The 26348-nt window shown below is 29.8% G+C and overlaps 1 protein-coding gene across 1 annotated transcript in view; it reads right to left on the reverse strand.

Moving 5' to 3' along the window:
- LOC111635781 (leucine-rich repeat serine/threonine-protein kinase 1-like) overlaps positions 1-26348 on the reverse strand; it is a 90715-nt gene that overhangs the window by 38828 nt on the left and 25539 nt on the right. The window contains exons 7-11 of the mRNA XM_023380851.1: positions 25529-25564; positions 21254-21377; positions 18420-18564; positions 13382-13454; positions 6279-7876 (exon numbers count right to left, since the gene is read on the reverse strand). Of these exons, the coding sequence (XP_023236619.1) occupies positions 6279-7876; positions 13382-13454; positions 18420-18564; positions 21254-21377; positions 25529-25564 (1976 nt within the window). The remainder of the gene's footprint in view (positions 1-6278; positions 7877-13381; positions 13455-18419; positions 18565-21253; positions 21378-25528; positions 25565-26348) is intronic.

The raw sequence follows: 26348 nt of genomic DNA on the forward strand, positions 1-26348 counted from the left end.
CTCTCCTGTTGTCACCACCTGGTCGTGGTGGGAGAGCCCAGTAATTTTACTGATCCATAGGGCAATGCAGGCTGGAGCACAAGCTCCTGGTAGGGACACCCATGCCAGTAAGATCTATGAGGAGAAATGAAGCTAAGAGTGACCACACCCACATTCTGTGGAGATATTTATCATGGTAGTAACCAGACCTAAGTATGATACCAGCTCAGACATCGCCTGGATTAACAAGGTCCATGTTTGTGGGTTAGGCAGAGGCTCACATTCAAAAAATAGGCCACAGTCTCCCTTGGTTACTGGTTTGTGAAAGCAGCACTGGCCCAAGCATAGCTACTGCAATGCCCTCAACAGATATGAGGAATCAACCTAGCCTTGGTGTTTCTATGGCAATGCATCCACAGACCACAAAGGCTGGAAAATCACAGCAACGGATGAAATGGACAATAGAAATGAATGAGTTTATCATTCATACTTACTACACCATCACAAGACTCGAAACAAACATGACAATTGAATACATGCCATATTGTTAGGAAATTCCTAAATACAGATACAGACACTGACACACTTATTTAATTTTAGTTTTTGGTTGCTATGCCTTGACTCTGGTCCAGCATAGTACACAGCCACCTGTGTGAACAGAGTATAACCCACTAAACTCAACATAATAATAATAATATTATATATATTTGAGCTGTTCAGAAGCCAAATTGATTGATTCCAAATTGATTGTTTCAATATGTTTGCAGTCATATAATTTGTTTAAATATGTTTAGTCACTGTATCATACACAATTATAAATATGTCTGTAAACATTCAAGGAGTAGTAATATGAGTTGAAAATACACTAGCACATAGCAATTAATCATTATATGATACCTTACAGTTTAAAAAAAATCAAATTCAATAATTAATTATGACTGTAAATGTAAAACATAGTGCTTATATGCTATAGTTCTCTATATATTCTATTTATGAATCTCAGTGATATAGAAATAATTCTGTAAAATTCTACAGTCACTGATCAGTTGGATCAGTAACTTGTATATGTTAAGAAGCTGAAGCCATCCTGAAACAGGATGAAAACCTTCCTTTCAGAAAAAATGTAAACAGTTGGCTACCTGAAAGTAAGCACTTTACACAGATAATAATATGGTGCCAGAAACATGAAGTAATATTTAGAAATAATTCATAAACACACTAAGATTGTCAAGACTGACTGATAGTACAAATAATGATTGTAAAATACACCTCATGCCAACATTCAAATAAAATAAAGTAATTAACACTTGAGTGTTGTGTCGTTACAAATTGAGACTTTTTAGATTTTAGATGTACTCACTAGCACTTTTGATAGCTTACAGCTACCATCCTCAGACGAAAAATTGAATACAATTATTTTTGAATTTTCGGCTTTTGATTGGACTTTTCAAATTGTCAAAGGCATGTGGGTGGAATACAGAATAAACTAAAATTAAAATTAAAATATTTTCGAAAATTATAAAAACATACTGCAAATGATGTAATATAAATAAAGATACTTAAAAAGCAATTAAGTGAGCAATTTGGTTGTGGTACAAATGAGAATGTAAAATCATAATTTAAATTGTTTGAATAATGTTATCCACAGTTGTGGGATTTCTAAGGTTGGTGTATTGCACAGTGTTACAGCAGATATATAGGTTCTCCCATATAAATAACTCTCTTCGATCATTACACTGTTTAAGTAATTTAGTATGTGCCCAAAGCAGTAGATATCTCTGGTCTAGTACCTTTTTAGATAACTCTGTTGCTGATCTATTGTTTCTAATATCCTCTTGATGTTCCCGGATGCGGGACTGTAGCATTCTGGTAGTAGTCCCTATGTAGATAATTTCCTCCTCTGGCAGTATATGTTTAAACAGAATTTTGTAGACCCCCAATTTTTCATTTAATGTGTGAGTATCTCTATCATTACATAACACTCTTCTTAGTGTTTGTTGTGGGGCTATAGGCAAAGTAAAACCATGCTTTCTAAAAAGACGTGCTATTTTTAGAGATATAGAACCCAAAAACAGTATTGGAAGTTTTACTATCTTTAGTTTTTCTTTGTTGCAGAGGAAAGACTGTGGCACAGTTATAGAGATAACAAAACCTGAAAGAAAAATAACCAGCATTGTGCACCACCCTATTAATAAGTTGTAATTCCTTGTCTATTAATGTCTGGATGGATAGAAGTAGGAGCACTCTCCGAATGAGAGATGTAATAGATGAATTTACAAAGTGTGAGGGTTGGAAAACAGTTGCAGGAATAATATGTGGCACAATGTTGTTTTTATGGTGTACAGAAAATAGCAGTTCAGGAGATCTAAGTATTTCCAGATCTAAAAAGGAAATTCTGATATTTTGTTCTTCTTCCACTGAAAAGTTGATGGATGGATATATAGAAGCTAACATTTGAATAAAGTCGTCTAATTAATATGCAGAGCCATCCCATGCAAGCAATATGTCATCTAAATATCATAAATACATGATTGGATAGTGGACAGCCAAAGGGGCATCAAAAATATGAGACTCTATATCCCTCATGGTAAACTCTGCTAAAATGGGTGAGAAGGGGAACTTACTGGCACTCCCTGAGTCTGTCTGTATATTTTGCCAATAATTGTTTTCTGTGATGAGAAAGAGAGCCTCTTGCAAATGTAACACATGTGATACTAGGTATCCAGAGCTAAGTAGCAATGCACTTACAAGTATGACAGCTTCAAAATGTGGCAGTGATGGATGTAAGGAAATTACATCAATTTTATACAAGCGGTATGAGCAAGTGGAAAGGTTCTTTAACTTAGCAAAGATGACTGATTTATCATCTAATGTGGCTGTGGTTACTAAGTCAGAGGGTGGAACTAAAGCTTTAATTTGTTCTACTAGCATTGTTTCTAGGAAGTATGTGGGGTAAGAGTATTTGTTAACCAATGGTCTTAAGGCCAAGCAGGTTTATGCGTCTTTGTCTTGAAGAACAATCTTGGGCAAGCAATGTTCATTGGCAGATTGAGAGGTCCTACAAAAGAAGCTACTATCCCTGGGAGTGTTATAACCTTACATGTCTTTCTTAGTATAGTCGCTGTCGGGTCCTCTTTTAGTATAACCAACTTGGATTGCTCAAGGAATTTGTTGGCTCTTGATAGGAAGTCCTGGTTTTTACATAGCACAAATCTTTTATCTTTATCTGCAACTAACAGATTTAAATGTAATCATCGTGATATTACTGGTGTAGAATTCAATAAATAAATAAGCAATTACCTATAACCAGCATTAATTCTCTTATAAACAAATGTTTTCTCCCATCTTAAAGACAAAAGAAAACGTTCATTTATAAGAGAATTAATGTTGGTTATAGCTAATTGCTTATTTATTTACAGTTTTAACGATTGCTTCCAATAAATAATTTTACCACCTGAGCAGTTTGTATGTTTGATTTCTTGATTTTCGAACATCACTGTGACGCTATCTGGTTATTGCAAACAGCTCCAATTTAGGTTGCAATTCTGGACAACAGGTGTTCATTATAGCCGCCATGGTGGGTAGAATGGAGTTGTGAATAATCAAACCTTGGAGTGGGTATATGTTTCAGCTCTCATAATAATATTTGATGAACATTTTCTGTACCTTTGCATTTGTGAAGTTGTATAGAACCTCTGTAGTTCTGATTTGTTTACAGTGGAATGTTTTCTGTAACCAATAAAATGTATTGGCCAATTACTTCCTGACTTCATGTGCTTTTTTTGTTAGCTATATTTCTTATTTTATCCAGTTGTTGGTACAAAGTTTCTGGATCACATGGCTTGACAAAAAAGAGATGGGCCAGGTAGATCTTTTCTTCTTCTTCTGCTATTGCTTTGCATCTGCTCTTAATTAATTTTGCTAGAAGACTTCATTGCATTCAAAGCAACAGGGTTTGAACATCTATTGGAAATGAGTCATACTTAAAAGTGATGCACTTGGGGATGAGTCCGTTCTTACAACACTTTAGTAAGAACCTGATAGTACAAAAGACTCCTGCTTTGAATGAGACATCTCTACACAGAAGGCTTTGTTTGCAGCAGTTTTCTTTGTTAACAGTCTTGGCAATTTTAGTGTGTTTATGAATTAGTTCTATATCACTGAGATTCATAAATAGAAAATATAGCATATAAGTATTATGTTTTATATTTACAATTATTGAATTTGATTAATATAATATATGTAAAGATCTTTAGTAAGTTATCTGGTAAAGTATCAGCACAATGCAGAGACAATTAAATAAGCTGGTATTATAGAATGCAACCACTTATAATCAGAGAGAGGAACTAGTAAACTTATAGCATATATGCCAGAGTGATATGAAAGTATAATATATTAATTTGGTACATAGAATTTATTACTGTTCCATGCTTTCTTGCCTAACCAACCTTGCTTTATTACAAAAATAACCTAAATTGTAAACATTGTATTTGATTTTTGTAACCATTATTCTCTAATACAAGAAAATCATTTTTCAATAAAAACTATTTTGCTCTGTTCACTTGAAGAACTGAAACAGAAAAATATCCCCATTCCTATCTTATCTGACTTATCATTGTTACCAGATTAACTTAAATTTGAGACTGATCATTTAGATTTTTTTATATAGGTTTTAATATGTAGGCTTTAATTTCTCTCAAAGAATCCAGATTCTTACTGCTTAGATCAACAATGAAATTCAGATTTGCAAGATCATAATTTTGAAAACTTACTCTAAAGTATAATTTTCTGCAATTAAAGCAGTTGTAATATTATTTTTTATAGTGTTTATGTCCATTATTATAGGTTCTTTGATAAAAATAACTATTATAAGAGTGAATGAATATCATTAGGGTGAATACCCTTCAACATTTTTTAGTAAAATATTTTGTCATTACTTGAATAAAACTGTTTTGCTAAAATACAGTAAATATTCAATAATGTCATTCAGTTAACACAGATTTTCACTGGCTTAGAAACTAACAATACTTAATAATCTTGATTTTAACAAGTAGTTTTTTCTAAACCAAAAATATTTTTAAAATTTCTGTTCTAATATATTAGGGGCAGTCATATGAAAACGAGACAGACTATATAACAAGTGTGGCACGGAAGTTGGTAATGCAGGTAGGTGTGTATATAGAAGTGCCCTCTATTGGGAATCAGGAAGGAACAGCGTGAACGTTCACCACTGTGCCATTTGTCTGTTAGACATGCTCAAAGTGAGGTTGACAAGTCGTGTGTGCGTCCAACATCACTATGGAGATGTTGGATGCACACATGACTTGCGTGTGTGCATCCAACATGCATCCACGTGAGTCCACTGCTTGTTGACTTTCTGGAACATGGTGCCACAATTAACAAACAGCAGTACATAGAAACTTTGCAAAAATTGAAGCGTGCCATCAAATCGAAACACCCAGGAATGTTGACAGACAGCATCATTCTGTGCAGGATAATGCCCATCCACATGTTACCAAGGTTTTTTTTACTACATTGCAGAAGTTTCACAAATCACACCTAAATTCAAAAGCTGCAGAAGTTTCACTGAAAACTTCTGCAGTGTACTCCATACACATCCTCCATACAGTCCCGATTTCTTCCCATGCGATTTCCATATTTTTGGAGCCCCAAAGAACAACATTCATGGCCATCAATTTGCTTTGGACGGAAAGGTGCACACCTGGGTACAATCATGGTTCCGTAGACAACCACAAACATTTTTCTATGAAGGCATTGACCATCTTCTCTCACAGTGGGATAAATGTATTAACAGTTATGGTGATTACTTTTGAAATAATAAACAGTTTACTTACTTTTTTCCCATCTGTCTCATTTTCATTTGACTGGCCCTAATATTTCAAACGTAAATTCCATTCCAGTTCATTTAGATACTATTATAAATGTTCACTTTTATTCACATTAATTAGCTGATGATTAGATTTTGATCAAAAACATTAAAAGAAATAAGCAATATTTAGTAATCCAATGTGCCAAATTCAGCAAATTTCACAACTTTAAAATACTATATTTTCATCAATTATAAAACTTATCAATAGTATATACAATATTCAATTTAATTAAAAAATATCAAAATAAAATAAAATCAACTTTTATTTGTAACTAAAGAACTAAAGCTTTTTAAAGTTTAAGTTCTGTTATAACTAACTTGTTAACTGCTTAATAAAAATGTTTAAATTTAATTTTCATTTTTAAGAACTTATCGTCAATACTTTTCAATTTAAAATAATATTAATTACCTCTATACTATGACTCCATAAGTTATCATGATGAAGATCCTGTTGTTGAAGATTTCCAACACACACACCTTGAACTGTTTGCTGTGGACTTGCTCCAACACTTGGAGAGATACATCTTCCTTCAGAGCCACTCACCGAACTATCTATAGATACTGCATCAGTTGATGTATGTCTAGGGCTTGATTCTGCAGAAGTTGTTTGATCTTCTGCAATATTACATATCTGCCGTGGATCTAATAAATTTGGACCACTTCTATAAGGTAGATCATGTAACATATTTAAAGACAAATTTAATTCTCTTAATTTAGGTGCTGACCACATTTTAAATGGTAATGATTGGAGTTTATTATTAGATAAATCAAGTAAAATCAATGAAGGAAGATCAAACAAACATGGTGGTACATTATCTAAGCGATTTTCTTGAAGATGGATTTCTTCTAAAACTGGACAATGCCACTGAGAAGGTAATTGAAATGTTGAATGTTTGCTTTTTATTAAACTGTTGGAATGAGAAAAGTCAACACTTTCTGGCAATTTAAAAATTTTATTTTGAGCAGCATTAAGAATTTTAAGAGAAGGCATTTGAAAAATGCATAATGGCAATTCAGTTAATTGATTATTAGAAATGTCTAGTCTTGTGATAGCAATTAATGCAGTGGTCTGATTTCTTGGAGTTAATTTCAATTTAATATTATGAGTAACACACGCATTTATTAACCACTGTTCTTGAATGTGATTTAAACATTTTTGACCATGCCAATTAATCATTACTGGAGTTGTTGGAAACATTGAACTGTATGTAACACTGTTCATAAAACCACTCAACTGAGTAGAAGGAGATATTTCCAAAGCTTTCTTGTTAATTTTAAATTCTGGATCTTGATAAGCTTTTAAAGATAAAAGTCGAGAAACAATGTGTTCATCATTATAACTACAGGCAATTTTAAGAGCTTTACAATCATCATCTCTTGCACCATATCTTATTAAAGAATCAACCATTGTACCATCATGATTTTTACAAGCTTCCATAAGAGGAGAGGAACCAGGAAAAATATAGTCTTCTTGAGTTTTGGTAGAATAATCATCAGGCTGTTTAACACAGAGATTAGGATTAGCTCCATACTGTAACAACATAGAGACAATATTATAATGTTTATTACGAACAGCAACATGAAGACATGTTTCTGTATTGTTGTTGCAATATGCATCTAAGTCAATAGGACGGATTTCTGATTCAGTTCTTGATTCTTGAAGATTTGAATTAGATTTTAACTTTAATTTTACCATAACATTGTGTAAACCATCTGAAAGACTTCTTCTTGAACTTGTCTCCAAGTTTTCTTTCTGTTCATTTTTCTCATCAAAATTTTCCTTTGAATGATTACGCCTCTGGGCTTTTATTTTAAACTTAAGAAGTGTATCAACTAACCTTTGATTTCCTACATAGCATCCAACATACAACACTGTTTGGCCAGTAACATCCTTAGCATTTATATCAAATGGAAAATAATATTCCCAATTTCCAGTTTTGTCAATATATGATTGCATAATAGATGAAGGATATGAAAAATTTAACAAAAGATCAAGTACATGTACATGTCCATTAATAGCTGCAGCATGAATTGGTAACCACTTTTCTACTNATAAAAAGAATTAAATAAAATTTTAATGTGACCAAGGAAAGGTTATAAATGCTGAAGCCATTATCTACAAATACAATCAAACTCCATTTATCCAGATAAAATGGGACTGGACCCAATCTGGATTAACAAAAATCCAGATAAATGAAAATTATCTGGGCAATTTAAAGATTTCCTGTGTTTTGACAGGAATCATTTTTGCTGTTTGGTGGTATTGTGACTGATTTCTGATGAATTGCATAGTAAACTGTACTGTTTATGTCACTGTAATAATTAATAATGAAATATTTAGTACCCAATGTTGTGTATTATAACTCAGTACAATTAACAGACTTAATTGAAGATATGCATTACATAATTTGGGGGTGGGTACGTGCAGCATATTATGGAACGTTAAGAAAAAGTCATAATTAATGGACAATCCCATATATTGATTCTAAAAATTCTCATAATTATTTAACTAACAAAAACAAATACAGTCCACATCAAAACATAAAAGGAATTTAATACAGATTATTATGTATATACTAGTGACATAATTATACTGTGTGCTTGCTAGTGATATAAGAAAAAAAATAACAGAAAATTATTTTGAGGATGATAATGTTGAATAAATTTCATTTCTATTATTTGTATAGTCTGTTTGTCCAGTCCTAGAAATTTTTAATTAAACTCTTTTAGATATCAACTATTAAAATATGTTAGTTACATAAAAAGTTAAAAATATAAATTAATACTGATAATTCATCCAACATAAAAACTATAAATTAGAAAAAAAATGAAGAGAAAACTAAAAGAAATAGGACTTGAGATCAAAACTGAGATCAGAACTGATTTATAACTATAGATAAAATTGTAATTTTGATACATAATTTATGAATTCAATACTTATACATTTTCAAAAGATTTGCTTAATTAAATGTCGAATTAGACTTTTAAATGAACAATCAATAATGTTTTGATGTAACTTTAAACTGCTAAGAAAATCATCAAAATTATAATTTTCTCAATATCTTATAAAATTACTCTATAAAGTTTATAATTTTTTTCAAATTCAGCAATTTTGTTAGTATTTTCAACTTTTTCAAATAAAATATTTAATCACTCTTACTCTACTTGTTGTTGAAACAGTGTCAGCTTCCTGAATTTTACTTTCATCTTCATCACCAATATCTTCCTCAATGATTAGCACTAGTCGATCCAACTGATTGTCGGCAAGAATAAATGTACGAAGATTGTCTAACTTTATATGCCTTCGATGTGCACAAGGTGTACTAAGTAATGATTTCATTGAACCCCAAGATGGAAGATTTGAACTTGGTTTCTTTGCTAAGTTTAAAAAAATATATATGAACAATTTAAAACAAAAATTTTTAGTATCTTAAAATTTATAATTTTTAATTTAAAATTATAAATTTATAATTTATAATTTTAAAACTTAAATATTAAAATACAATAAATCTTCACTATCTACAAGGATTATATCATTAAAAAATATTAAACTCTAATTTACAAATATAGTAAAACTTGTAAAATCTACAATGAGAATCTGTAAACATTCTGGATTAAACAAGTTTTCTATCTTAGGCAGGTTAGAATAAAAAAATGTTTACTGCTTCAAAGTGTAAAGATATAAATTTATAAGTTATACAGGTATCCCTTGATTAACATGGTTAATCAATCCCTCGATATTACTGCATATATCAAAGTCATTTTAATCAAATATGGTATCTACGTTAAGTAAAAACAGCTAGTAAAGCTGTGTTAATTAAAACTCTACTGTGTATGTAAAGGAATTGCTACACTTAATTTCACATGTTAATCAAATCCTGTGTTAAGCAAGGGACAACTGCATGTAGTTAGCAAATTTTAATCTAGACACATGATTTGCTATAGTTATTAAAACAAACTCAGAATAAAAGAAAATAATTCAGAAAATAAAATATACATTGAGTTAAAAATATAGTATATACACAAATGTATATATTCTCAATCAAAAAAGTAAAAGGATGTGCCAAGCACAAATGTTCTAAGTGAAACTTTTCAATGTTTTCTCACTGAATACATACATATTCAGTGAGTATACTTATATCTATAAGTATACTTATAGAAGCCATCATAAATTGTTTACTTGTTTGAATTCAAACTAAACACTCTTGAGTTTTCTCTGTTTTTTTAAAGTTATAATTAAATATAATTAAATATTCAACATTTCTAGTAATAAGTTTATGTTAAAGTATCTCAATGCATCAGGAAAACAGAGCAATCTTCTATTTGTTTTAAAATCAAAATAGACTTAGGACAAGAACAGATATTTTAATACAACATAAATGCAGACAAAACAGAAAACAAAAATTTTTTCTGAAGTTTCTGCAAAATCAAATAGAAAATCAAATAGATCAATTTTCTTCCTATCTTGATTTGAAAAAGGCAGATATTGTTTGCTGACATAAGTACAATTTAAATATATTGTAAAATTTAATATACATATTCAAAATCATTTAGTTTACCAGTTTTTTTTAATATGCTTCACTTCATCATTTGATATTTTGTTTTTCTCAATTGTATTAACAGTAGTTTGTTTATCAGCATGTCCCTGGGGCTAAATCATGTATATTATGTTTCCAAAACAATTTTTGAACTTAGTAATATCAATTATGATATTATTTAACCAAACTACTTCCTAAATGCTATCAAAATGTAAGCAGAATAAATATTGAAATATTTGTTTTTATTCCTAATGTTTTTGTATCAGGTTTTTGATTCAATATTTTTTTGAGTTTGCATTTTTCACAGGTTTAGACAGGTCTTGACAGAATATTTTATGAGAACACTGTGCAGTCACCTGCCATATATTTTTACATGTATATTTTAGTTATAATTTATACTTGTAAATGTCTAGAATGTACTGATTTCTTTTTCTGCCTTTCTCTTTCTCTAATAAACACAGCAGGAATAGAGGTGGAGATGTATACACTAAGGGTGCATATACTTTTTGTTTCAGTCTCTCCTCCTCTCTTGCATTTGTTACTTCAAGTTTTAAGTTAGTTTAAGATACTGTGAATGAGCAATCACTGAACACAAGTTTGTAACAAGATCATGAAATAAACCTTTGTTTCATACAATAATGACTTTTGTTTGGTTCTTTTGCTAGCTAGAAGAATAAAAATTCTCACATTTTATCATATAAAAATCATAAGACTTTTTCTAGTTTCAAAATCATAACTTGTATCTATTATCAATTTTAACATATTAAAATAATTATTAAGTAAATTCCAAAATTTCAGCTGATATTAATATAAAACTCATATAAATAAAAGTTTGTTACCAAGGATTTCTCCCACACCGGGTCATATAAAACAAAATATGTGTCGTCCTTAACCTATATCCAGCGTGAAAACTCCAAACAAAGATTGGCAAACGCTTTTGATGCCCCTCCTGGGCTCTTCTGCAGGCTAAATTTATTGTACTGGATTCTTAAATTGAATGTTTTTAAAAACATTCGATTTAAGGATATAGGTTAAGGACAACACATATTTTGTTTTAAAAGTTTGTTTTTAATTATTATTTGAAATGTGCTTAAAATATTTTTAAAAAATACATCAAAATTAAATACCTGCTGGAGATGATTTTGATCTCTGAGGACTACTTGTTTCCAAGTAATTGTAACATAATATTCCTGATGAATCTCCCGTCACTTCTGGATCTACACGATTTTGAGTTGGCCATGATACAATGTGATTATGAGATAAATCAAGATGTTTCAAACCAGCAGGATAACAAGTTACAGAGCCCATATCTACAAGTCTATTATAACTCATATTTAATCGTGACAAATTAACAGCAAAACAGGCTAATACGGGAGGTATAGTTTTATAAGCATTGTGTGATAAGTTTAATGATGTTAACTGACAGTATTGTTCTTTTTCCAAATCATCATTAAGAGATGCTTCGATTATCTAAAATATAAAAAGTAGCATTAATTACATACTGTAAATATAAGTAAATAAATAAATAAATATATACATATAATTTATAATAATAATAACTCTCCTGTTGTCACCACCTGGTCGTGGTGGGAGAGCCCAGTAATTTTACTGATCCATAGGGCAATGCAGGCTGGAGCACAAGCTCCTGGTAGGGACACCCATGCCAGTAAGATCTATGAGGAGAAATGAAGCTAAGAGTGACCACACCCACATTCTGTGGAGATATTTATCATGGTAGTAACCAGACCTAAGTATGATACCAGCTCAGACATCGCCTGGATTAACAAGGTCCATGTTTGTGGGTTAGGCAGAGGCTCACATTCAAAAAATAGGCCACAGTCTCCCTTGGTTACTGGTTTGTGAAAGCAGCACTGGCCCAAGCATAGCTACTGCAATGCCCTCAACAGATATGAGGAATCAACCTAGCCTTGGTGTTTCTATGGCAATGCATCCACAGACCACAAAGGCTGGAAAATCACAGCAACGGATGAAATGGACAATAGAAATGAATGAGTTTATCATTCATACTTACTACACCATCACAAGACTCGAAACAAACATGACAATTGAATACATGCCATATTGTTAGGAAATTCCTAAATACAGATACAGACACTGACACACTTATTTAATTTTAGTTTTTGGTTGCTATGCCTTGACTCTGGTCCAGCATAGTACACAGCCACCTGTGTGAACAGAGTATAACCCACTAAACTCAACATAATAATAATAATATTATATATATTTGAGCTGTTCAGAAGCCAAATTGATTGATTCCAAATTGATTGTTTCAATATGTTTGCAGTCATATAATTTGTTTAAATATGTTTAGTCACTGTATCATACACAATTATAAATATGTCTGTAAACATTCAAGGAGTAGTAATATGAGTTGAAAATACACTAGCACATAGCAATTAATCATTATATGATACCTTACAGTTTAAAAAAAATCAAATTCAATAATTAATTATGACTGTAAATGTAAAACATAGTGCTTATATGCTATAGTTCTCTATATATTCTATTTATGAATCTCAGTGATATAGAAATAATTCTGTAAAATTCTACAGTCACTGATCAGTTGGATCAGTAACTTGTATATGTTAAGAAGCTGAAGCCATCCTGAAACAGGATGAAAACCTTCCTTTCAGAAAAAATGTAAACAGTTGGCTACCTGAAAGTAAGCACTTTACACAGATAATAATATGGTGCCAGAAACATGAAGTAATATTTAGAAATAATTCATAAACACACTAAGATTGTCAAGACTGACTGATAGTACAAATAATGATTGTAAAATACACCTCATGCCAACATTCAAATAAAATAAAGTAATTAACACTTGAGTGTTGTGNCTTAGCATTTATATCAAATGGAAAATAATATTCCCAATTTCCAGTTTTGTCAATATATGATTGCATAATAGATGAAGGATATGAAAAATTTAACAGAAGATCAAGTACATGTACATGTCCATTAATAGCTGCAGCATGAATTGGTAACCACTTTTCTACTGTAGGTACTCTGACTAATTCTGGAAACTTCTATAATAAAAAAAATTCATAATTAGTTTCATTTTAAAAATTATTTAAAATTTTTGAAAGTGAAATTAATAATTATATCATGGTTCCGTAGACAACCACAAACATTTTTCTATGAAGGCATTGACCATCTTCTCTCACAGTGGGATAAATGTATTAACAGTTATGGTGATTTCCCCAAAAATAAGACCTAGCAGAAGTTTTGCTGAATTGTGAAATATAAGATCTCCCCCCGAAAGTAAGACCTAGCTAAGATTTTTTTAGTCGTAATGGTCATCGACAGATGGTTGAAAGTGGCCGTTGGCTTTTTGAAAGTACAGCCACTGATTGGTCAGCAGACAATCATGCCACATGGCATGATTTGCATAAGACTATGGCTTGAGAATCACAGATTTGCATAACATTACGGCTGGTGATCGCTAATTGGTTGGCCGGGAATCACGCCACATCACATTTGCATAGTGCTACGGTTCAGTAAGCACTAATTGGTCATCGAGCCCAATATCAACGCTATGAAAAGATTAAGTTGAAGCGAGAGTGGGAAGTCCACTCCAGCACGGGAACTTCATAAGTTCAGTTCAACACAACCAGATTTACATCACTCTTCTTTAAGTTAGACTTAGGAATTTTTTTGTTCAACAATAAATGTGAATTCTTCTTCATGGAAAAATAAGACATCCCCTGAAAATAAGACCTAGTGCATCTTTGAGAGCAAAAATTAATATAAGACACTGTCTTATTTTCGGGGAAACAGGGTATCATTAGTATACTTTAGAGCAGTGGTGCCCAAACTATGGTCCTGGGCCAAATCTGGACACATGTTAATCCAACCCACACACATATTTGACACATCACTTATAAATAATAGAAATAAGCCTACTTTTTGTAAACAGAATATGCAAAATATTTGTGTCCCACCTACATACAATTTGTGTGAAATTTTCTCCTAACAATTGAAAAGTTTTGACACGATGCATTAGAGCAACAAGCTAAAATATTAGTACAAAAACAACAAAAATAAAACCATATAATACAAATAGATAAAAAAAATACAATTATAAAAAACAATAATATTACTAAAAATTAGTTTTTTAAAGGTATAGTGGAATCTTGGTTAATGAACTTAATCCATTCCACGACTTTGTTTGTTAACTGAAGCAATTTTTCCCATAGAAATTAATGCAAATACAATTTATCTGTTCTAGCAGCCGGTATTTTTGTAATTTTATTTGTAAAATGGGTTTTCTTTGATGAATATATTAGAAAATGTGCTCATAAACAGTCGGTCTAGGTTAAATTTTGGAAAAGGGGAAAGATTTGACGGATATAAAAACATCACATACGATCATTAAAGTTCCAAAATGACAGATAGCAGAAACAATGGGCTAAATTATAAGCGCAAGGACTATAGGTTTATTAACAATCTCTGATCAGACTCGACAAACAGGTGTCAAATAGACACCTCGGAACGGAACTTTCTCGTGACCTGATCTGATTTTGGTTTTCACCTGGAGACAAAGAAGAAAACAATCGGGAAGTGAGGAATGGGATGTAGGGCCAATCAAAATGTGAGATTCAAGGAAGAAATACTATAAAAACCCTGAATCTCAAGGTCAAAATGCAGTTCTAAAAATTCTACAGTGATTAATCTGTGTCGTCTTCATCTGGATTAAGCCTAAAGTCAGGTCTGTTAAAATTTGTGTTGTGACTTGTGGACTACTCCAGTTGCTGCAGCTCCATCACCTACCATCGCTTCTGTGACCGAGTGAACCCATCTTGTCCACTCCAGGGCTACAACTGATCAGCTTGCACTATCATAGGATCAGCAATACGCTGCTCCTCAGTGCCAGGAAAACATACTGTAGATAAACCGTTTCCAACTACTTTGTCTTTTTGACTTGTTATGAAAACAGATCCACACAAACAAGTTACAACATTAATAGAGAATAACCATTTACTCACATCTATTGGCTAATTTCTTTTTTATTGTAATCAATTTATTTTATTATTGCTAAATTATTCAAAAAATTATTTGTAAGAACTGTTATTAAAAAGCATAAATTGCATTTAAATATAAAAATTACAAATTTATTTATATTTTAGATAAAATCAAAAAAAAAAAANTGAGTCTACCATTCGAAGAGTTCTCCATACGATATAGAGCAGTTCGCCATACCATAGAACACAGTTATCCATACAAGAAATTGCCACAGAAAATAAGATGAATGTCCAAAGTTAAGAAGATCCTCCTCTCATACATGAAAATATTTGAAAGAACTGAGAAGGTAGTATATTAATATTTAGATTGGTGTAAACTCTCTTTCACATGCTAGATTTAAGATAGAAGATTGAATTTTCTTACTCTCAAGATAGGCCTAGATATATATTATTTTGTAATCCATTTCTATTGTATATTCTTTGATATTTTGTTTTATTAAATATTTTTGTTTTGTTATTTTAAATATGGCTCTTTTAATAATTGATATTCACACCTCTGCCTACTCAAAATACTAGCATTCCTCATACTCACAATTCCATGGTTACGCGTGTTAATCCGCGTTAAAATAAGATTAACTGGTGTCGGGAATCCTGACGAGGAGAAGAGTGATCACGCGATTATCTCTCTCCGTCTTATTTTACTTTGTAACTGTAAGTCCCTCCACACTCGATATCATTAATGGAAAAACCATTCTTTTAGACAACCGAGGGCTACTCTCACGATTAGTTGCCGAGTAAGCAGTACACGAGTTTTACGAACTCCATATCCCCGGCCAGCCCCTCACACAATATTTTCAATTATAATACGAAATAATTACAAATTTATTTATATTGTAGATAAAATCAAAAAAAAAAAATGCTGGTAGGATGGTAAATAAAATCCAAACGATTAAAAACAGAAACTTCATGTTTTTCTAAGAGACCAGAAATTCTATTATAAAAAGTACAAGGGATGATCAAAAACTAAGGTTACAAAGCCTGCAGTGAAAAGTGTACATTTTATTTCATACAACCAATACAGTCAACTGACAGTACATACATCAGGTTATTTGGTGACATAGTCTCCATATTCATTTAGGCAGTTGTCACTTCATGTGATGAGTTTGAAATTCCCTCCTGGTAAAAATCCTGTCCTTTCGTGTTCAGCCAAGTTGTTGCAAAGTGTTTCACTTCCTTGTCTGAAGTAAATCATCGTCCTGCTAGGTTCTACTTCAAGTGAGGAAACAAGTGAAAATCACTTGGAGCGAGGTCCGGGCTGTAGGGAGGGTGGTTGATGATGTCCCAGCAAAACTGTTTCAACAGCGTGGTGGTTTTCTGGACTGTATGAGGTCACATGTGACAAACACTTCCGAATGACATTCCCAATTCTACCATCATATGCCTTAATGTGATCCTCCTGTTGTCCTGAATCAGCTTCTCCATATGAGCTGTGTTGACATCTGTTGATGCCGTGCTGGGTCAGCCACTGTGATCCTAGTTGGTGACGTTTTCTCTACTAGCCGCAAACTTCCAACACCATTCTGCAACATGCTAACAACACATTACAGTCTCTCCGTAAATCTCTACTAGTTGCCAGTGAATTTCAGCCACGGTTACATGTTTCATCCACAGAAATCAAATAACTGAGTGGATTTCTTCACGAGACCAGTTTTCCAAACGAGTCGCCATTTGTGTTTACCTACAACTAGTGCTGTAGGTAGTGGGTGGCTGAAACTCTGCACAGTTGCCAACTGCACATATTAGAATTACCACACACTTCTCATTTCTCTATAACAAACAAAACTCCAGGAATATCAGCCTTGTAACCTTAGTTTTTGATCAACCCTCATATTAAATTTTCATGTGATAAAGATAACTGATTTTATACAGGTATACCTCACCTTACGTCGGTAATTGGTTCCAGGAGAGGTGACGTAAGTCAAATTTACTTGTCACTAGGCTAAACCACAAATAACCATTTCCAGTTCTGTATTTTATTTATAAATGCATTTTTAATAATATATGGTTAATAAGAATCTATTTTAAGCTTACAAACAAATAAATTTTAGTTTTTAATATAGTACAGGAAAAAAGTAATCTAAATTTACGAATACATGTACGGTACATACAGTACAGACTTGTAAATATACATGTTTACAATTTGGCAATGTTTACAGTACATCGCAGACTCTTTATTTGTGAATGTGGTTTGCTCTAAGACATTATAAAATAAGATGATTTTGTAAGGTTAAATAACAAATACAGTTATTAAAATTATTTTGCAATAGTAAACAATAAACTAATTTATGTTAAATTTACCAATAATAACGAGTGGTGCTGATGATGACGTAAAACAGTAGATATTGAAACTACCGTGGAAAATGCCAATATTGAGCTCTTAAAGACCACTAANACAAGATGATTTTGTAAGGTTAAATAACAAATACAGTTATTAAAATTATTTTGCAATAGTAAACAATAAACTAATTTATGTTAAATTTACCAATAATAACGAGTGGTGCTGATGATGACGTAAAACAGTAGATATTGAAACTACCGTGGAAAATGCCAATATTGAGCTCTTAAAGACCACTAAATAAGACAACACAGAGTCACAGATGTTTTCATATTTCATTCTCTACAATTTATGATGATTATATTAACATTTACTGTAAGTGTATGTATTTTAATATGATTTTATGTTCTTTTTCTAGTGATATTGCAATTTCAATATTTGTGGCGGGCAGAAGTCAAATAAAATGACTTAAACTTGATTTTTATTTTTCCATATATTTTTTTGACAAACGATGTATAATCAAGAACAACGTAACTCAAGGTATACCTGTACACAGATTTTTTTTCAAATGCTTGTGTTGAAGGCACTAATGTAATTCGTGGTTTTTTCCTTAATTATATTTTAATTAAGAAAAAATAAATTTCATAGGTATTATATATAAAAATATAAAATATGTAATGAACATTAAGCAATACCTTTAGAATAATTTCAACAATATCTTTTCGCCCATAATAACATGCTATATATAAAGGTGAATATTTTGTCACGGGGTGAATTCTTCCATCTGCTCCTTTGTCAAGCAAAAATTTAACCATATCTTTTTGTCCTTCTTCACAAGCTCTAAAATTCCAAAAGTACTATTATTTATGGTAAAATTTGAAAAAAATATATTACTATAATATAAATAAGTATAATATATTTATTACTTATAAGAACTAATATTTAAATTTATTATTACATCTAGTATCACTTGTTTCTTAAAATAGATATACAGTGAGTGATCGGTTAACAAACAGTTTGGATAGCGAACAAATTAGATAACCAACACTTTCGCAAAAGATTTTTATGATCGGACAACAAACACTTTACTGAACAAACATAAAAAGAAGCAATGGAAAATAACGAATACCAACTGATTTTCCCTTGTCTTCAGGTAACAATTTCAAACCTTTCGGAACGCAAGAGACGTCAACATCGACGCTCAACCCAATACTGATCAGATAGTATTCCTCCAAATTTTGAAACTCTCCCTTGTAATTCCAGCTTTTTGTTTACCTTTCTGACAAATAATTTTTTAGTCTTCATGAGACTGTTTGACGGACACTTGTTAAGTTTTGCGTCGAAAGGTGAACGTTTAACTTACGAAAGGTGAAAGTTTAACCGGCCTATCGGATATTCGTTAACGTTTTAATACCAAATTTCGAATTTCATCCGGGCCTTGCATTTAAATAATTTTTTGGGGACTAGTTGATTTCTGTTCTCTGAATTTTGGTGTTTTTCTGAACTTTTTATTTAAAAAAAACTGATAATATTATGGAACCTAAAAAGAGGAGTGTCAAGAACTGCGCTCACCATAGAAACCAAGTAAGAGATAATAGCGAAAGTAGAAAGTGGGCACATGATGTCTGATGTTGCTAGGCAGTATGGCTACAGTAGGCACAATCTTAGCTATGAAAGATATATCAAGAAGTCTCAAGCTGCTAATGGAGTAATGAAAATCATATCNAAAAAAAACAAAAATATAAAATTCAGTATTTCATAACCAAGTCATTTTTAATTCTAAACACATTTTTAATCAAATCATAATAAAGCAGCTGAAGTTAAAAGTTAGTATTTTATTACTCTCCTTCATAGCACCAAACCTTCTTTGAAGTACCTTCTAAACAATTCTCCAGTAGCTTATTATTTTGATAACGATTAACTTTTTTGATCCTTAGCTGTATTTTCTTCAGGTTGAACATAAACATTGCATTTGAAATGAGTTTAGTATCTTGTATCCTGCTTTATAACAATGACATTTAACCTAGCATTTGATTAATAGAAAGCATTCGATTGATGGAACATTTTTAAAATGCAATGTTTATGTTCAACCTGATGATGATCCAGCTGAGGATCGAAAACATTACTCATTATCAAAATAATAAGCTACTAGAGAATTGTTCAGAAGGTACTTCAAAGAAGATTTTGTGCTATATTTCCACTCCAGTATTAATCAGTGTGAGTAGAGCATACTCTCCTTCAGCCTGGATGAGTTAAAATCAAATTATCATATCCAAATTTTGCATTGGTCCTACATATACTTCTTGTTTGGCTTTATGGATTTCTTTAAGATTTGTATCAGTTTGTCATTCATTATTATTTCTTTAGACATAACTATTTTTACAATTTGAATTAAACTCAAATTCATTTTTTATATTTATCACATTAATTTAAAAATGAAAGAAAACTGTATGTTTTATTACCAAATATTTTTATACTAATTATTAATTAAACTTATGCTTAATTGTCACTAGCAAAAGCAGATTATAATTTAATAAATTCTTTAAATTCAAAATTAGTAGAAATATTGTACAATATTTTGAATAAGTCTTTAAGTGCTTTTTTTTTTACTTAATTTAAAAAATATAATTTGAATTAAAAGAAATAACACATATTAATATAGTTAGTATTTTTTGTGAAGCTATTTCTAAGTTGACGATAATTATTCTGCTTCCCTTAATTTAGGGACTTTATTTTCTATTTAAATTTTAATTGTTTCTGCTATTGTAAAGTTATCATTTTTTTGCTGTGCTGTAGATATACAAACTCCAAAGAAAACTCCATAGAAACCTCCATAAGACTCCATAGACTCCAAGGAAAGAAAACTCCATAGAAAACTCCAAAGAATTAATAATATAAAATTGACAAATTTTATATTATTCTAAATCATTGACATTGTTTTTCTAAGATATAATAAAAGAAATTATGTAGATTGGATTCAAATATCAATATTGAAGACTAAGAAAAGAAATTTCAAAGATAATTTCAAAGTTTTAAAAATTTCAAAGAGAAAATCCTCAATTTAAAGAATGAAAAATTAGTTTTTTGATTATTGCATTCATTACACTGAACACTTTTCCAGTATAATTTCCTAAAAATTAAGAAATAGATTTTTAAAAGAATTAACTTATAAATATAATTTATTTCTTGTGATTTAAATTAATATTTTTCAAATTTATTTTAAAATATTTAAAAAAACTGAATAAATATGAAAAATAAATTATAAAACATTTTAAAATAAATTGTATTCTTTTATATTATGTTTTTCTTTGTGATAATTAAACTTTGAGAATGTATACTAAATTAGTTTAGTAAATGAAAATATTTCTAAAGAAACAGCTCTTGAGCATTTTCATTTTATTTTGAAAGAACTTCTTTTACAAAATTCTTAGAAAGAATTCAATTTAATATCTAAATGTAATAAAAAACTAATAAACATTAAACATCTATACTTAAAGTATATTTAAACAAAAAAATTGAAAAATCTTACTTAAATAATAAGGTGCTACATCCATTTGGGGCACTGTTGATGACCAATTCTGCTTCTCTACCAAGTTCACGTATTATTTGTTTGGTATGACTTACTTCTCCTTTACTGCAGGAATCCCATAAAGCTAGTAATAAATAATAATTCCAGTTTTTAAATTACATTATATTAATTTATTTAGCTTTATAATTCTATTATTTATACAGAGATTATAGTGAAGTAATTAAATTTCCTTATTAATATATGAATTAAATTATATTTTTGTTATTACAATGATTCTTATTTACATAAAAAGTTTAACTGTTGGATATTCAAGATTTGCTTTGAAAAAGTATCTTCATAGATTAAATAAATTTTTATATATTTTATAATCACTTATAAACCTTCTATAATTTATGAAAAGTCATATTAAACTAAGATTGATAAAAACATCAGTTTTAATATAAAAGTATTTTTTGTCCAAACTCTAACAATTTTAACAGTTCATCCTAATTGTATCCAATATAACAGATGATAAAAAATTTTATTGAATTTCTTACTAAATCCAATTTTATATGGATCATAAAAATCCATTTGAAGAATCTCAACAACAAAGTCATCAATTATTCAAAATTTTAAGATGGGTTAAGATTTTTCAGATTTTCTAAAAAATTTATTTTTGGAGTCAAAGAAATCACAATTATTGTTTCAAGTTTTAACAAAATTATTACCAAATCTCAACAAAATTCAGTTAAGATTCTCATGTTATTCTAAGATGCTACATGCATATAAAATCTGGATATATTCAAAGAAAATTAAATTTTTTGCATATCTATGTAGAGTACATGTGTACATGTCACTGTGGACAGTTATGTACTTTCTGAGGAGTTGAAACTGAAAAAGTCATCATCATAATTTCATACATGAAGAATTAAATAGTTTTATATCATTCTGATCACAGTTTTACTTCTTTTATCATCTAGACTTTCAATTTATATTTTAAATTATACACTGGTGTGCAAAACTTAAGCAACATTTTTTTTTTGTCGTAACTCTATAAGAAACCATTTGGGAGACATGAAATCCTGAATACAGAGAGAGTATTTTGTACTTAAAGGATGAAGAAAGCATACTAGCACAAAAATGAATAGAATGCATACAGTATGGAATCAAAGCCTCCTTCTTATTGTAGTCTTGCACTGCATGTGCTTACTGCACATGTTCTACATGCTCTCATATAACCTATGATGTCTTCTTCCTGAATACGAATCACCTTTCTACTGAGTTGAGTGTTCATTGTACTGATCGCAACAAGCCCTTCTCTACAATTTCATGGCTGTCTGCTTAAAAATTACATTGTTGCTTAAGTTTTGCATACCTGTGTAACATATAAATAATGTTCAAAGAAAATTTAAATTCATTCTGTGCTACTTTTATATTGCAAAATTTAGACTTTTATTTTACAGCTTTGTTAGATATATTTTTATTAAAATATTGTAATTGTATTTGTATGTTAGCTATATTGAACATTAAAAATCTATTGTAAATGCAGAGGCTTTTGAAAATGCATTTGATTTTAAAAATTATATAAAACTATGTATATAAACTACATATACTTGTTTAATTTTAGAGATTTCTTGTTGAGATATTAGAGATAAAAAAAAGACAATGTAGGAAAAGGAAAAAGAAAAGTCAACCATCAGCATAATTTTGGTATTTTTAAATTTAAAATAAAAGAAATGAACTAGAAATCTAGAAATGAACAAATTATAATTCCTATATGTTAATTTTAAAAGGATAAATGCATACTACAGACAATCCTTTCTCAAATGCTTTAGGGTAGTTTTATCTAGCTGTGCAGGCTGTTTCATGTTTCTTTTATTAAGAATGCTTCAAGAACTTAATGAACACACAACATAGCATTTGTATAATTTTCATTCTTCACTCTTTTTTTTGTCTCCACTGTTAAGTTGCTAAATGAAATGCAGAAAATTGTATTATTGAGAAACTTCTATTCTATTTTATTAGGAAATTCCCATGTTAGGTTTCATGTTATTGAACTTGTACTTATTTGAAACTATTAAAAATTGTGACTTGCTACATTCACTACATCAGAGAATCATTACAATGATTATTAAAAGAAATTGATTCTGAATAGAATTATTGAAGTGATAGAGGCTTAAAGCATTTTTTCATTTTGAACTATTCAGAATCAGCTTTATTGCTCAAAGAAGTAAAGCCTCAACATTAAATGTGTGTTTAAAAAATTATAGTAGAGTCAGTTCATTCGGGAAATATGGTTGAACCAAAAAAAAAACAGAATCAGTGCAACAATGGAACTTGCTAAGTTCTAGGAGTGGAACATTAAAATATTATAAATAAATGATGTTCAAAAATTACTGGCAGAAAAAGAAGCTGGCAAAGTGGATTTGATAGAAATGATATCAGAAATAAGCCAATTCAATTCAAAGAATGAAGATTCTGAAACCTTAAATTTTACACTAAAAATATTTGGGAAGGAATAACCTTAGCCAAACAATTAAAATCTTAATTTTTGAATATAGGACCTGCAGTTAAAAAGAATACAATGTTCAAAAAGAAGCTTTGAAAATTCTAAACTCCTTACCATAAAATTTACAAAGATCTTATGATATTAACAGAAACAAACACTGTACATATTGTATTTACTCCAGCAGACAGTATTTAATGGAATTACAAACTTTAAACATTTAAAATTTTGAATATGTTCATCCTTGTTCTATCTGCGGAATGGCATTTTTATGTGAGGGAGGCCACTCAATGCTGCCAAAAATATTTGTAATTCCATTAAATGCTACCTGCTAGAGTAAGTACATACAGTATCTGTCTATGTTTATGTCAATTGTCAACTGTTCCAGCTTACTGGTAAATTTTACAAAGATTTATCAAACAAAAGTAAACCCAGATTATCACCTTTTAAAGAAAGGAGAAGGTACAAAAAATGTAGATGCTGCAGAAGAAAGTTAAGAAAGTAAAGACACTCTGCAACAGAGAAAACATTCTTGTTTGACTGTGCTTAGTAGCAATGAAGAAAAATAAAATTAAATGAAATACATTATCTGATATACAGCACCATATGTTTGTTTATTATTTAACATATATTAGTTATTGTTACTTAAAAAAAAATTATATTATTGATAGTTATAAAAATAAAATAACATTTTTTTGTTAGATTTTGAAACATAACCCTCTTTATTGTATTGATTCTTAGTCACAAACAATAATTTTGCATGACATGAGATTTTATGGGAACCTAACTATTATGTTATATAAAGGTTACCTACACAGCTGTATATATTTTATACTTCTAAATAATAATTAAATAGTTAAAATCATTTTTGATTAATAATCCATAAGAATATGTAAGCTAAGCACAAAACCCAATATATATAGTGTTAAATGAATAAATAAATATATATTTATTCATTTAACACATTAATTTTTAATACTACTAAGACTAGTAATATTTGTGAAAAAATTATAGTGTTAAAAGTATTTACAAGCTATTATATAAATAATATATATTTATTTAATTCATACAAAATATTCAAGTCCAAAATATATACAATTTTTAATAAATGAATTTTTAAAATGCTCAAATTTTTCTTATATAAAATAAAATAAGTTTAATACATGATAAGTATCTTCAATAAAAATTAAATTCTTGTAATTTTATGAAAAATTTATGCATATTTATTATAAAAGATATTTAAGCATTTTACAAATTATTAACATTTATTTATCAAATAGTAATTTAACATTTTAAACAACTGACTGAATCTTGTAGATATACTTTAAAATATAAAAATTAAAGTATGATTAATAAATGAAAATATCATATTAAAATCCTACTTAAGGACTTCTTTATTTTTTGTAATTTTGAAAAATTGTCAAATCAGTTAACAATTAAAATACAGTCATTTATACAAATATATCTCATTCTATTTACACAACATTAAATTCTCAATAAATATTTATTTAGTTATAATTTATTATTAATATTAAATTTTTATTTTATATTTTACAATGTCAAATCCTTGACAAAATTAATACCAATAACTTGTTATGCTAAGTTATTATTGATAATTTTATTTGCTTCAATGTTGATAAATTTATACTTAATTTGACTCTAATAGAAGACATTTGCTATGATTCATTGATAGATTTATTCATTCACTGAGGCACATCCTAGTCTCCATAACTTAATAGAGCATAAAAATTATAGCTTTTTTTTTTTTATAATATTATGGTACTACTTACCTAAATACAGCTCTTGTCGTTTTTGTTCCTGCTCATCTGTAAATATATAAAATTTTAGGCAACTTTATAATATAAAAGAGCATTAAAAAACTCAAATGATTTAGTTAATTCCAAATAAAATATATTATTTTTGCAAATAAAAATTATATTAACATATAAAGTTACCATCAAAAAAATTATAGAATGTTTCAACAAAATAATCATATGCTTCCGCTCCTATAGCAACACCTTCTAACATAGTTATGATATTAAAGTGATGCACATAGAGTTTAATGTTATATTCATAAAAATTCCATTGTACAAAATGCATTGAGTCAGGTAAAATCCATCTGTGCAAACACCTGAACTGAAAGTCATATGACGAAAGTAATAGAAAGCTTATATAAAACCTTCAAGGCTATAAAACGAGAAACTTGTTTTTTATTTTTTTCTTTTAAGATTTTGATTAAATAAGCGAAAGAAAAACGTCAACTTCATTAACATGCATCAGCAAATCGCGAAAAAAAAACGCATTCTATATCCGTGCAAACGAAGAAAATGACACGTTTTGCATATTTTACATCAACGCAACTTCAAATACAACAAAAGAAAAAAAAAACTCACCTGTCATTTTCTAATTTTAAAATAATTCAACAAAATCTTAGCATTGTATAAAATATTTTGAACGTATCCCAGCGAGGCATGTGTAACGATAGAATAGGATTAATGTTACTCCTAGAAATGTCTGAACATACTAACTCGACCTCGATGTTTATTGGAGGATAAAAATTCTAACAGTTAATCCAATAACGTGAAAAATACAGGAATTAATAAGTAAACA

The sequence above is a fragment of the Centruroides sculpturatus genome, unplaced genomic scaffold, assembly GCF_000671375.1.
Source record: "Centruroides sculpturatus isolate CEXI.00-Female unplaced genomic scaffold, Cexi_2.0 scaffold1007, whole genome shotgun sequence".
Lineage (NCBI taxonomy): Eukaryota > Metazoa > Arthropoda > Arachnida > Scorpiones > Buthidae > Centruroides > Centruroides sculpturatus.